At 40.1% G+C, this 15,000-nt stretch overlaps 1 protein-coding gene and 1 pseudogene across 1 annotated transcript in view; both read right to left on the reverse strand.

Moving 5' to 3' along the window:
• LOC145470531 (uncharacterized) overlaps positions 1–1,087 on the reverse strand; it is a 1,545-nt gene extending 458 nt beyond the window's left edge. The window contains exons 1-2 of the mRNA XM_081454333.1: positions 1,031–1,087; positions 1–744 (exon numbers count right to left, since the gene is read on the reverse strand). The exon at positions 1–744 is cut by the window's left edge and continues 458 nt beyond it. Coding sequence (XP_081310459.1) covers positions 1–744; positions 1,031–1,087 — 801 coding nt within the window. The remainder of the gene's footprint in view (positions 745–1,030) is intronic.
• Positions 1,088–2,499: 1,412 nt separating this feature from the next.
• LOC145470532 (alpha-1,6-mannosylglycoprotein 6-beta-N-acetylglucosaminyltransferase A-like) lies at positions 2,500–13,043 on the reverse strand (annotated as a pseudogene).
• Positions 13,044–15,000: the final 1,957 nt, after the last annotated feature.

Below are 15,000 nucleotides of genomic sequence, written 5' to 3' on the forward strand. Positions count from 1 at the left end.
GTGGTGAGTATTAAAGTCTAAGTGCCTGTCCGTATGCGTTGGTTTTCTGTAGACATCCAAAGAAATTGCTCCATTGTTGCGAGAAACCAATGTGTCAAGAAAATAAATTTTTCCCTTACATTCATGTTCGATGGTGAAGGAAATGTTAGTGTCTATTGAATTGAGTGTGTCATGGAAGGCTGTAACTCCATTCTTTTTTATAATGCAGAAGCTGTCATCAACATACCGTTTCCAAATTTTAGGTGTAACAGGTGACGCATTGATTGCAGATTCCTCCATCTCTTCCATGTAGAGATTGGCCACAACGGGACTGACCGGACTGCTCATGGCACAACCGTGGACTTGTTTGTAGGTTTTGTCACTGAAGACAAAATAGTTGTTCGACAAAGTGAAGTTGAGGAGAGAAACAATGTCATTGATGTTTAAATTTGTCCTGGAGGAAAGAGATGTGTCATCTTCAAGTTTTTTCTTGATGTAGCCACACGCTTTGTCTACAGGAATTGCAGTAAATAGTGAAACAACGTCAAAAGAAACTAAGACTTCATCGTCGTTGATGCTGGTGTCAGAAACTTCGTTGGAAAACTGCAAGGAGTTGGAAACCGAGTATCCGTTACGATTTTGTAGCGGGGAAAGGATGTCTGTCGGGAATTTGCATGGATGTATAGTAAAAGGCTGAGCCAATGCAGGTGACGATGGGCCTTGGAGGGTTTCCCTCTTTGTGGTGTTTAATAGAACCTCGAATAGCTAGGGGTGTGACATCAGTCGAGTGGAGCTTTCCATAGGTTGGTTGAACTTCTTGGAATGTTTTTTAATTTGGTTGAACCTTCCGAGTCACGCAAGTCTTTCGCGTCTCTTCCATACATCAAAGGTGTAACTGAGTCGAACACATAAGAAATGTCAAAACAGCGGCTAAAGGCTCCAAAATTGCGAACCATGCGTGGTGCCATAAACATTCTATTGACTTTAACAACGCCTCCTTAATTGACAAAGGCAGTTTCCGAATAACGAAAACATTAGAATCGTGGCATACTATGGTGACTCCAAATGCTGTCAACAATTCTTGCCCACTCCCTGGGCAATACAACATTCTTTTACACACATTCCTGATTAATTTACATAGTCCATTCTTTTTATTTTTACTCATTTATATTCATATTTCGTCATTGATCTTTACCCGTCGAAGACTGTACATCTAACAGTCGAAAGCTCGTATATCTGTGAACACTTTTAGCCAGAGATCGTCTTTAAATTTTTATTGTGCTCAACCCTGGCTACGATCCTTCAATATTTTTAAATAGTTTTTCTGATAAAGCAGTTCCCTTCATGTGAAACATAAATCTCTTCTTCCATAAAAGAACCTTGTGTATTCTTCAAAATCTTCCACCTATGTACGACTCTTCACTCTTTAATCTGAAATTGTTGATAGAGCTTCTAGTTTCTACACACACTGTTACAGACAATGTACTTTATATGCGAATAAAATAACGACTTCGTGAAACCGTGAGTTCTTTAATGTATTCTCTAAAACAAAAAATCTGTATTATAACAACTCTTGCAAAACGTTTTCTTAGTTTACAATAAATTGGTCGATACAAGGTAAAAGATAATTTAGTTACCACATGTCAGCCTTGCTTTGAACTTAGATTTCAGACGGAGTCATGGTCAACAAAAATTTCAAAACATTATTGCCATCTAAGAAATTTCTTGACGCGGCAAACGCAAAATTTTGTAAATTCCTCGGAAGATGTACAGGCAAGTAAGTTAGTTACAGGTGGACAGTGCCAGGCTTGTTCCAGTGGGTGGGACTCTCATTGAAACACGTTACCCGTTGTATTTCGTGTTATTCCAACAACTGGAAGCCTTTTTTCTATCGTGAGCCACTTATGAAGAGACTAAAGCTCTGTACAGTATGTTTAGCCTGTGTTCCTTGTGGCTCGCCCAGAAAAGAATTCGTCTTTTATTTCCAAGTGGGATACATGTAAATAGTACATAAGTGCGCAGAAAATAACACTCTACCAACTGAACTGAGTCAATGAAACTGAAGGAGCTAGTCTACAGTTCACCTAGCTCTTTGGTTATTTTTGTTTTCTTTTGACCCTGTGTAATCTATTTGGTTAGTTTTTTACCTTACTGTATTGGTTTCGCGTATTTTATTTGATTTGGAGAGTTATGCCATTTGGTCAAATAAACTGATGTTTAGATAAATAAATCAATCAATCAATAAAATCAATCAATCAATCAATAAATAGGAATTTGCAATCGCGAATCTCACGAAGAAGCTTACTGTCTTCCACTGTTAACAGCTTAAATTGGAATCAGTCAGTAGAAGTGTTATTTTTTTTTATAAATCTTGGAAACGTCTATTGTGCTACTACCAAGGAGCTTGTTCTAGGGCTAACTCTCTCCTTCCGCTGTTTATTTGAGTGTGTGTTTGTTTATCGTAGTGTTTGAATCAGGCAGGGTATGTGAACGACTTTTAGCAATCTCCATGCCATTCCCTTATCAAGAATCTTACATTTGGTACTGCTCTTAAAGGAGAGCCTCAATTGTGTTGAAATGTAGCAAAACCAAGAACTCCCCCAGAAGTGTTTCCGTTGGTCAGCAAGTTTCGCACAATGCAACTTGTTCTTTACGGTACGAGCGACAAGGACAGAGGCGAACTACATCAGACCTGGCTGCTCGGCAGCTAAACAGCAATGGCTGACTCTGTAGCAGGCACTTGTTGTTGTCAGCGGTGTCTAGTGAGGGCGCTAGAATACTTTCAAGGAGCATGATGGAATTACACCGCAGGTTATTCCTGAAAAATCATCAGAAGCCTTTCTTTCAATGACCAGCAGTGCAACAGTGGGCGACGCAAACGTTTCACAGAAACGAGTATTTTATTACACTGATTAACAGTTTCATAGCTGTTTCAAATATCATACTTGTGCGCTTCTCGTTAACTTTACCTTTCAAAAGTTTCCTTTGTATTTAAGGACGTGAAGAACTTCGGCTCGCATGTCAGCTGTTTCTTGAGACAGGTGTCTACACAAGCCTCGCCCTCTCCTCCGACTATCATTTTCAATTCACTCAGTGGAGGCCAGTTTGTCAGCTTACAGAAGTCCTGTTGGAAACACAATATTTTATAAACTGGCATGGAATAGTAATTTTCTTCGGTACATTCAAAACGAAAAATAGACAAACAGATAAAGAAATCGTCGTGGAGCAATCCTGAATCATACCTGATTTTCCACATACGCTTTTACTCGCTCGAGCATGCCAACATGAGTAAATTCATATGGTAGATGAGGCTCTTCCTAAAATGAAATTGAAATAACGTTCCATAAAAAAAAGGTGCGTATCCTTTTTTGCAACTCACTAACTTCACTTTGCAGGGTTTGAGCAAATTAAGGCTTGTTAACTTGGTATTGGTTGGTCATAGACTGCGGGCAGTCTCTGTTTCGTTGGAAAATACGCGTCCGTTGTACGAAGACACTGCGGACGATCATCCGAGGCATTACGAAGGCGGCCGAAGCTCGCCGAGGTCTTGTCGCGGTTTCTCCGCTCGCCTCTTCACTTTCGTTAGCGTTTCTTCCCTTGGTAAACCCTCGCAGATTTTCGAGCATAAGAGAGACTGCTCGCCGTCTAGGTGGGTCTAGGACTGCAAGCATAGTAAATGTGTTACCTTAATATTGATAATTTCTTGAAGAGCCGCTTCCACCTCCGTTAGATTATTTATGTCGACGGTCTGCACGAAAGGTTTTCCAACGAACACCTCGACATAAGGATTTTGAGAAGTTATCTAAATAATGACAAAATAGCAAACGTTAAATACTAACGAACGTTAAATATTTTCATGCAAGTATAAGATAAGATAAGAACTGTAATTAGCATACAATGTATACTAATTGGGGACACCTAACTTCGATTACTTATCTAATAATTAATAAAATATGAAATACATATATCTTATTAGATGTTTTGGTGTGTAGTATCGGTTTATATTTTTACGAGTTGTGCCTTATTTTGACGAGCCCTACGGGCGAGTCAAAATACAAACAACGAGTAAGAATTTACAGCGATACTACACACCGAAACATATAATAAGTGATTTATTATCCAAAGATTTCTTGTCCCAAACTTCTGACTTGCCAAGTTCTTTAACCTTTCACACGGCCAGGAAGAATGAGACGAGTACAAATATCGTGTGATATTTGTACTCGTTTCGCACGTTATTTGTACTCTACGAAGCAGAGTTGGATAATAAATGCACGTATGTAAGTGTTTTAAAATATATTTGTGAAGCAAACAATGCGTCATGCAGTAAGATCAAGCGTTAGTTGTTTCATAAAGAACAGTCTTTACAAGTACTGTCCAGCAGGTTAGTGAAATCAACCAATTTGATGTGCTATTTAAAAGTGTGCAATTTTTCTGAAGATCGAATAGATTTTTCAATAGTATAATTGGCTCCTTTGTAAACATATCGTATTTCTCTTTGATAAGTTTCACCGTAGCTTAAATAGTATACGAGCAATTTTCGCTATTTGACTAATCAAATTTCTGAGGGCAGATTTTACTGCCCATAAAACTAGCTATTGCAGCTTCGCAGCAAGGAGAGTTCAGGGGCGTAACCAGGATTTTTCAAATGGGGGGTCACACTATGTCAAAGTAAGGGTACTCACAAGATTTTCAAGTCGCTTTCCCCCATGTGGTAGGTTGTTTGCTTTAAAAAGACTTACAAAAGGGGGGTTCACGGGCACCGCAAGACCCCCTAGCTAGGCCCCTATAATTGCCCGGTCTCCCTCTACAGAGCCCCTTAAATTGGCCAGGTTACCATTTTGTTAGGTGTTCCTGGCAAATTTGGCTCCATCGATCGACGTTCATCATGATTTCACCTAACACATTCGTCCTACACTCGCGTCCTTTCTCGACCTTTAATGGTTTTGCTTTAGCTACAAGTTCAAGTTCATTACCTTTCTGTTGAAGGGTTTACCAGCAAAAAGCCAGCGTTCGTGCGATCTAATGGAGGAACAAACTACGAAAAAGAAATGAGTTCATTAGGAACTGGTTAGAACTGGTTTTAACTGTTTGATTATGAACTCGAGAGTTCTATCACGCACAGAAATCGAGAGCAATTAATCCAATTGTTTCGGAATAAATTTACTAGTCGTTGAAAACTTTAACTAAATTCTTTCTGCAGACACTATTCCAATTTTATCGCTCCCCACCGTGTCTTTTACCGACCCAAGTTCACGAGTTGTCAGCATTTTTAATAATTTGATAGAATCAAAATGCGATCATTTCACATGCAAATGTCTGGACTGTGTGCTGTAACAAAACAATGATGTTAGAATTGACCATATACGGATGAAATCCTCAACCTCGATCCCATGCTCTCTCTACTTTGCCTCCCTTGAGGAGAGGAGAACCTGCGTTGAGCAGAGCCTGAGATCGTGGTTGCTGAAATCTATTCCTTACGAAGTAAATCAGGCTAAATGAAGGAGCATTTTGAGTGGGTTCAACTGTTGTCTTGAAATATAAATTATGCATGCAATTTAGTATAGCAACAAAAATATTACACCATCGTTCTTACTAGTAATACAAAGGGATCTGGCGTCATATTTCAATATTGTGTTAATTATTATGATATCAGAATGACACACTTACGATACATTGTCATAAACTGAGCCAGCTGGAGGTCGAGATCTCCCCAATCAGACCTGCCGCCAGGAATCTTCTCTTGGTAATATTTGTAGTTGAATTCCGCATCTGTTCCAAATGAGTCCAAGACGCGCAACTTGCATCTGTTAAAAGCATTCAAGAGCCTTATAATTTGCCCCGTATATAAATGAATAAATCGTTTTGTCAGTGGCAGGCTAAAAAAAATACAACTTAGATTATTATAGCGGAGCCCCATACTCAAATAGGAAAGAAAAGGAAACCCATGAGTTGATTTTCTCATGATTATCATGGCTAGCGCTATTCCTCGCAGACGCGTACGCACGACGGCGACGGCGGCGACGGAGTCGCGCAACATGACGGCCATACTCCAAGTAACAGGTTGACAGAGACATGCAGTTTTGGTTTACCGTGTACTTCTTTGATATCGGACAGCCATGTTATGATCAATTTACACCTGTCAAAACAAGATATCCACTGACCAGTATCATGTGACCATATCGCGGGATCAAGTTTAGAGCTCATCAAGGTCACGTGTTTTTTAAGTTGACCGCTGACCAAGTGCTGTTTTTTTTTATTAGATTGCGGGCTTGTGTCAGCTTAACTTGTTGAAAACAGGGCAGGATTGTTCGGAAGCCGGTTAACGCTAGCCCAGGATTAAAAGTTAACCGAGTTATAAATTTTTCTTCTATACAAATGGTTTTTGCTGCTTTGTTTTGTGTATATGGTGATTATTAAAACTCAAAACAGAAGGCCAAACAATATACAGAAAATCTCACCGCAAAGTTACAAAACTCTAATCAAAATTCTACCTTTTCCTGTGTTAGCTTAATCGGGCTCTGAACAACCCGGCCCAGGAACTCCACTTTTAGGCTGGCCTAAATCTCTATATTAGACAATTACTGAACGAAAGTTCGATTCTAGAAACGAACGGATTAGTGAACGGACGGACGAATTTAGAAGACGAAGAAAAAATATCGATCCCTGTTCATCTTTGTCTATAGATCAGTCAGTCTGTCTGGTCTGCCTGCCTTTCTGTCTCTCTGTTTGCTTGTCTATCGGTTGGCCTCTCAGTCCGTTTTTTGTCTGTCCTTCTGCCATCCGGTCGGTTGGACTGTTTGTCTGCCTGTTAGTAAAGCTCTCCTTCTGTCGTCTGTTTGTCTGTCTGTTTTACTGCCTGTCTACCTGTCTACTTGTCTGTCTTGTCTGTGGGTCTTTTTGTCTTGTCTGCCGGTCTGTCTCTCTGTCCTGTCTGTCGGTCTACTGCCTATCCATCCGTCTGGCCAGCTGTCTATGCGTTTACACATTGATCAATACACTTATTCTCTTTCCGCCTCAGAGTAATTACGTTGGGAATTGAAACTGTCATTAAAAGGCGCTAAAAAAACACCAACTTGTGTCGTGAATAGTCCGGACCGCTCCGTACTGCTATGATCACCACTCTCATGATATCTGTGAAAATGAGATCCAATCCATCCGTCATGTTCTGTCGCGCACAACCGTCTGAGGCGGGGTTCATTAGGGTACTAAAAACAAAACACGTTTCTCAAGTAAATGTAAAGTTAATGAAGCATCACTTGAGGTTAGTGCTACACTGATGAAGGGCATGTCACGTGCCTTAAAGACTTCTGAAATTCTACAGGAAAAATATCATTCTAAAAATTGAAGGAATTCCATAAAGATTCGGATAGCGGATTGCGTTCTCAGATTGGTTGTTGCTAGGGGACGGATTTTCGCGCAAGAGTGAGGGCCAATCAGAACCGCTACACGGATCTCTATTCGAGGAAGGACGCGATAGGACCATGGGAACGAGGTTGTCTCTGACGGGTTACGTCGTCAGTCGTCGTCATCTCGAGATGATCAAGGTCTTAATTCTCAAGAACATTTCCGTAGAGGATCTCATAAATGTTGAAAAGAATTTAGCTATTAACCATCGCTGGTGTGGAAAAACGTCCTCTCACCTTGGGACATCTTCCACTTGAAAGGCGATGATTAGATCGTGGCCTAAAATATACAGGGCGCTTATAAGATCACACCACTGGGTCAGCTCTCCTAAAGGCCCTCCCAAAAAGGCCCAATCCAGAAGGAATTTTTGCTCCCCTATTGCGGCCATGTAGATCAAGATCTGTGATAAAAGGATTAATTTACGACGCAGTTTATGTCATTGCAATGCATTGGGTCATATACATTAAGTGAAGAAGTGGTAAAATTTAGCAGATGCAATATATTTTAATTTGTGTCAAACAATATGATAAACCCGATGACCTTCCGATATGGCTTGTTCCTTATTTATTACGAACCGTTCGTTTTTCTCCACCGTTTTTTCGTTTGCTTCAAATATGAAAGTTTTCTTTAGTAAAGGGAAGAGGTATGACAGGACATCACAACTACACAAAACCAAGAACGTGCCTATTAAAACACACTGCTATATAAAAGATGTTTGTCTGTTTGTTGTTGTTGTTGTAGGACAACTCTACTTTTCACATCTTTTACCTCGTAAGCAGTAGTCACATGCGCCTATATGGAACCTATTTTTGTTATTGTTGCTGTTGTACATGCGTATTTTTTTGTTACCTTCTTTCTTCTCGTCCCATACAAATTCGCCCACTGTCCCAGTTCTTCAATAGCTGTAAGCCAGTGAGGCCAGGTTCCACGGATTCGTTTGCGTATCCAAGCGTATCTCTTGCCTTTGAACTTGCCGAGAAGTGCGGAGAGATTTGTCTGAATGGTTGTCTTCAAAAATAAAAAAATATGAAAGAAAAATACGGAATAGCTATTTTAGACAGACTACATAATTCTTTGTTATCAATGTAGTAATGGAAAGCTACTCAGGGATATTTTACTGTCTGGTGGATCGCGAAGCTTTTTATTGTAGCCAGTCGCTGCAATTTCGTTCTCATGGTTTTCTCAGTCCTCCTACTTTTACAAGGGAAATGCCTGAGCGCAAGTTTGAAAACTTCTCTATAAATTAAGTGCGTAATTGATTAAAATTTAAACTACCAAGAGCACAAGCATAAAGTATTTATTATAGAACACGAGCTCGTAACCATTGAAAAAAATTTCAAGTAACGAGTAAAGAAAATTACAGTCGACCATCGATCGACTATTCTCAGCTTCGAAGTAAAAATTGCGGAAGTTTATGCCGCGTCGTTTCTCCGTACTCTATTCTTTTCGGTCTCTTCTGTTCTCTCGCGCGGATGCCTTTATCCTTAGCTAGTTTTTTCTCCCTCCCTCCTTTTTCCCTTCGCCCGTTTATCCCTTAGCTGGCTTCTTGTCTGCAGGCGTCCGGCAGAACGCCTATAACTCAGTATGAGCAGGTAAGACCGGTGAGAAGAGATTACTTTTCAAAAGCCACGGAATCATTACTACAACAGCTTATGTCCGAATAATCACCTTTTGCCACTCCGTTGCCTCATTAAAGGGATTTCTGTGTCGTCGCCATGGTAATACAGGACACCAGGCTTGTATCTGTAACAAACGACAAAAGTTATATAGCTTACCAAGCTAGCGTGGTTCTCGATAAGTACACTACAAGCCCGGCCAGTCTCAAGTACGAGACTCGACTTGTCCCCGCCCCGGGTTCCGCTGGTTGTAGGCAAATAGGCCCTTTGCACGATCCCGTCACATGGTACAAAATCACATGTGCTGGTGAGCAAGCTGCGCAGTGGGACTTCCAAAACAATGCAACACGTACCAGTCCACCTGGACCTGCCTTTGTTTTGGAAGTCCCACTGCGCAACTTGCTCACCAGCATGTGTAATGTTGTACCATGTGACCGGATCGTGCAAAGGGCCTATTCAAGGAGGACACTTCGACATCAAGCAATTTCAGTAAGGTCTGGTTCACACGAGCGACATAACGACATTAACGACAGTCGGAATGTTCACGCCGCAAACATAGCGACATAACGGTGCTTCTTATAACGTTATGTCGTTAGGTCGCTAGTGTGAACGAGACCTAATGAGCGTATATAGAGTGTGTAGCTCTATGGTAGCAGTAGTTAACCTAATTTTACGTCTTACCTCGCTCAAATACTGAATGATAGAACACATGCTATTTGGATCCACTTTATGTTTATCTCCGTGACATTTTTGGTCCCACGTCTTGTTAAATTCCTGCATAAGACAAAAAAACTGTTAAAATGGGTGCAAAACTTTTTCGCCTGACTGCCGAGAGTCCACAGGTCTCTGCAGCGCTTGAAAACCCAGGAAGCTGCAATGAAGGAGGCAAGCGTTTTCCGGAAATAGTAAAAAATGATGCTCTATTGGCCACTGGAAATTTTCAGAAGTACAAACCAGAACTTTTGGTTGAATGGAATGGACCCTTTGTTGTGTGTACATGTTTACCCTGGACATATTTTCGCTTACTTGACACCGCGGGGATCTCATAGCTATATTGATCACATTGTCAATAACAGGACAGTGCAAAAGGGTAAAATACTGACACGACATGCAAGAAAACACTCATCCATGTCGGATATCCGGTCTTATTGTAAAATGGATTCTGATCTGGTATGCGTAAACTAAAACATCAAAAAAATTAAAAGTGACTTACTTTAATTTTCATGGAGCATAGAGGGAACAAAGGGTCTTCTAGGATATCACACGATGCCAAGCTATCAATTTGTCTCGTCGGCACTAGAAATAATTGGATAAAAGAATAAATTGGTAATACATTGTTGAAGAAATAATAGTGGCACAATTAGTGCATGCAAATTCGGTCAAAAGTCGGCCAATTTAGAATTGTTTGTTCGATTATTATCATTTTAATGACCATCCGTCGTAATTGTCACTTCGTATCCCAGCTGTTTTCAAGACCACTCCCACTAGAGAGAGACTGTGAAGGCCTTATGCGTCCCAGGACACGATAAGGACTGAATTGCCGAGGACTATGACGATGTGATGAGGATGACGACGACGAGAACAATGACGACAACGACGACCATGACGATGACGATGACAACAGTGAAACTGATAAACACTTTTTTCGCCACAGACGTAGAATGTTAATAAATAAACTTCTGATATGTTGAACTCTAATAGCATTTTTAAGGAAATGCTGCAATCTGATTGGCTGACCTACACTATCAGCCCAGACAACGTCTGCAGCCATAAGTGGAATTCGACTTAATGCAAATGTTGCAATTTAATTGGCTGAGCTATCGAACTGGCTATCATCCATCAGCATGGAGTGCAGTGAAGGTACGTTGTCGATTTCGAGGTGACGTTTTCTTGTTTCTTTGATATTCCTAAGAGCGCTTTAAGCGGAAGAAAATCGGACCGTTGTGCGACTAAAACCTCAAAATTGTTCAATGAACTTAACCTTATGAGTGCCTGAAAACAGTGGGAAGTTTCAAACAGTTAAATCCACGTGGGAAATTGCTGGAGCGTGAGGTTTTAAAAGTATTTGATTTAGGAAACAGTTTTTTTTTTTTTTTTTTTTTCGTGTGTGTGTGTGTGTTTTTAGCGGCATCGTCCTCATTAACACTATCACCTCATCGAGAACGAATAATAAATACCGTGATCTAATCCAGAACACGACAAGAAGCTCAAAATATATATCTCTTGCATTGGTTTGAAACCGAGATCCAGTTCTCTCAGAGAACGAACGGTTTTCTGGATTGGTGAACAGTAGATAAAATCAATATTCCCGATAATTAGGGTCAGAAGCATACAACCATGCTTCTGTTAAGGTACATAAGCCGAAAGGCTATCTTTAAAATGGGGAACGGGGAATCAGGGAATGGGAATGGGAATGCGAATGCGGAATGGGGAACGGGGAACGGGGAACGGGGAATCTTTAAAATGGGGAATCTTTAAAAGCGGGAATCTTTAAAATGGGGAATCTTTAAAAGCGGGAATCTTTAAAATGGGGAATCTTTAAAAGCGGGAATCTTTAAACGCGGGTGATTTCTTGTCAACCACTGTTTCGACTTTCCGTCCTTGTTTCTGGTTTTTGTGATGAAAACGGCTCCAAACGACCCTTCTCCTATCACATCTTGTTCGCCGAGATCATTCCACTTAAACTGTGGAAGACCTTCAAAGCGACCAATTCTTTCTTCTTTAAAGTGAATGCAATGAGCACTTTGAAATTGTCTTCGCATGACTGCATGGCGTAGAAAGAGGTATCATTAAGCACGCAATGACGGATTATACGCGAAATTCGCCGTCACATCGTTCGGGCATCGATCATCGAATTACTTTATTGCTAAACCGATGTGCGTTAATAGCGTGCAATAAAATTACAATGAATAAATTCCACAACTGTCTCTGTACCTGTTGAGTTGATACATGAGACAGAATAAATAACTTCCGGTGGGAAACTGAGAGATTCTCGTTCACTTTTCGGTAAAGATTAACGCTATTAAATATTCCCCACTTTAAAGATTCCCCGTTTTAAAGATTCCCGCTTTTAAAGATTCCCCATTTTAAAGATTCCCGCTTTTAAAGATTCCCCATTTTAAAGATTCCCGCTTTTAAAGATTCCCGCTTTTAAAGATTCCCCATTTTAAAGATTCCCGCTTTTAAAGACTCCCCGTTTTAAAGATTCCCCGTTCCCCGTTCCCCGCTCCCCGTTCCCCGCTCCCCGTTCCCCGTTCCCCGTTCCCCGTTCCCCGTTCCCCGTTCCTCATTTCCCATTTCCCATTCCCCATTCCCCATTCCCCATTCCCCATTCCCCATTCCCCATTCCCCCTTCCCCCTTCCCCATTCCCCCTTCCCCATTCCCCATTCCCCATTCCCATTCCCTGATTCCCCGTTCCTCGTTTTAAAGATAGCCTAAACCAAAACACGCGATTTGGATCACCAAGAAAGCTATTCATTTAAATTGCAATGGCATCACAGATAGATCCTTGAAACGCGGTCATTAGTGAAGTCAATATCTCTTTCAGAGCTAAGCGAATAAAAATGGCTGACGAAAATAACGTAAGCTTCGATATTTATCTTTCAATCAAGGTGGACTCAATTATAGCACTGCTGATACAGGTTTTATTTAATGCATCCTAGGGTTAACTTAATGCGATACCCGCACAGATTAACTCCATCGACTGTTGTATATACCACCAAGGGAGCTAGCTTATCATATTTATAAATTCTACTGAATTCATCAGTTACCAAAATCCTACTTAATAATAACCGTTTTACAATGATCTAAGGCATTCAAACTTTTTTCTTCAATATGCACCTACCATTGAGCGGAGCGTGTACTTCCAAAAGTGTCTTCTTGTCGTTGATTTCTCCCCAAGATCCGCTGCCTAGCCTCGGAACAGTGCTTGTCTTTTCAACATGGGAGGTAACTCGAAAAATGCTGATTTGAGCCACGAAGAAATACAACGCAAAACCCAACCAAAGGAAAAGAACTGTACTTCTTGAAAACACTCGCTTCATTTTGAATAGCACCAGCGTCCAACTGGCAGTGTTTGTTCGTCAAATATGTAATGGGTGTTACCTAAAAGCAAAAGAAGACAATTCTAAACGAGGATGTACAGATCTCTATAGTTACATGCTCCAACACGGTGATTCGAATGATCGAGACTGATGATTTTAAGCTCTGCCCCAAATCTCCAGCCGTTATTATTACTGTGGTATGAATCATATCGTAGTTTTAGAATCACATTCTAAGTAACAAATAATGAACTTTGTTTAGAAAAAAAAATAATACGCAGTTTAGCATAAAACGCACAATCCGAAATAACATGTCAGCGAAGCAATTTATAAATTCAAAAAAAATTTGTCAACATGTCAATTTGCATGAAAACTTCTGTCACCTTGTTATACCTGGATTTAAAACAATTATCTCCATTCTCTTTATGCAGTAGAGATATATACGTTTAAAAAACGTATTTTTTTTTTCGCCAAATTTTCGGACAAGTTTGATAAGGCCGTATAGCAGAAAACTGTAATTAACTGAAATTGGTATCGCTGCTGAGTTAAATTTATTCAGCAACAAGGGTCAGCCTGGTAGAACACTAAAATTCTATAAAAGAAATTTATTTAACACTTCTTTCTTACAGAGCATTGTATTCCACGCTTAGCTTTAGAACAAAAAATTTAAAATTGCAGAAATTGAATAGCGTGCTAGCTCAAAGAAGTCTACGTAAACGACAAATTTCTGACAATACGTAAGACAAGCTGGTTAAATTAAAATTTTGGATAGTTGAAAGGTTACATTTCACACCAGAAACATGCAATCAAAAGTACATTAGCTGGATTTGAATGTATTGGGGGTTTAGCTTCTTTCAAAGATCGAAGGCGACTTGTTTCGAGTTCGTGCCCAGGAATTTTATATACGTTAGGCTAAAGTGTGTTAGTTCTAACGAGCTTTGCATAAAATAAACAGTGGCATTGTATCAACTCTATACTTAAATTAAACGTCAAAAATATAAATAACGAAATGTCGTTTGCGCGGCGATTTGTATCGAAAAAAAGTTTGGCTCGCATTCACCATAAGTATTTGTCCAGAATATACGTCCGCAACGCGTTTTGAACGCTCCGAGTGACTTGCGCTTGTTGCACATGAGAAGTGTTCGAGCAAGGCGTGCTAAGCAAACAATTTTATCGTGTTCAAGATTTGACATCTTTCAAAAAGTAGAAACCGCGAAAGTTTAAACCTACTTCCCACGAAATTTCAAATGTCCTTCAGGGTTTTTGCGCCGGATGCCTCTTCGCACGTAAACCTGTAATTGATCATTGTCTAAAATATCATTGCATTCTTCTTCTACCTCCATTCTTCAAAATCCAATTAAAACGAATTCTACATCAGTTTCTCGTCAACTTGTGCCGTTGAAACGATGACCACAACTTCAAACCACCAAGGAAAATACGGCATATTTTGTCTCCTTCCCATATAGATTACGGCTGGAAACTCGTAGCGACAAACTTATTAATATTGTGAAACCGCGGTTTAACCCTTATAATTTATTTTAAAGAATTCAGAATTCTCGTTGCGTTATTCTTTTTCAAGCATGTTTTCTGTGAGCTTCACAGACTTGGATACCGCATTTTAATTAGTTAGTGTTATTTTCGTTTGCTGTGTGCTTTGAAAAACACCTTTATTAATTGTTATTGAGTATAAGCGGCACCACGTTTAGCAGTATTTGAGACATACCGACTGGACTTGAAAAAGAATTGAATAAATGGGACTCGGTCTGAAGACCATGCTAAAAGAACACTATTTATACCCTTTACCAGAACTTGCATTGTTTTGCTTAGATTTACATCTCTTTGTTTTCAGGTACATAATGATAAAATTTTTCTAACTGAGGATAGATATCTACGGTTACTCGACAAGCACTCTGCAATCGAAGCTCTTTAATTTTATCACTACCGGGCCTTCTCTCAGGCT

Source organism: Orbicella franksi, chromosome 15, assembly GCF_964199315.1.
Source record: "Orbicella franksi chromosome 15, jaOrbFran1.1, whole genome shotgun sequence".
Taxonomy (NCBI): domain Eukaryota; kingdom Metazoa; phylum Cnidaria; class Anthozoa; order Scleractinia; family Merulinidae; genus Orbicella; species Orbicella franksi.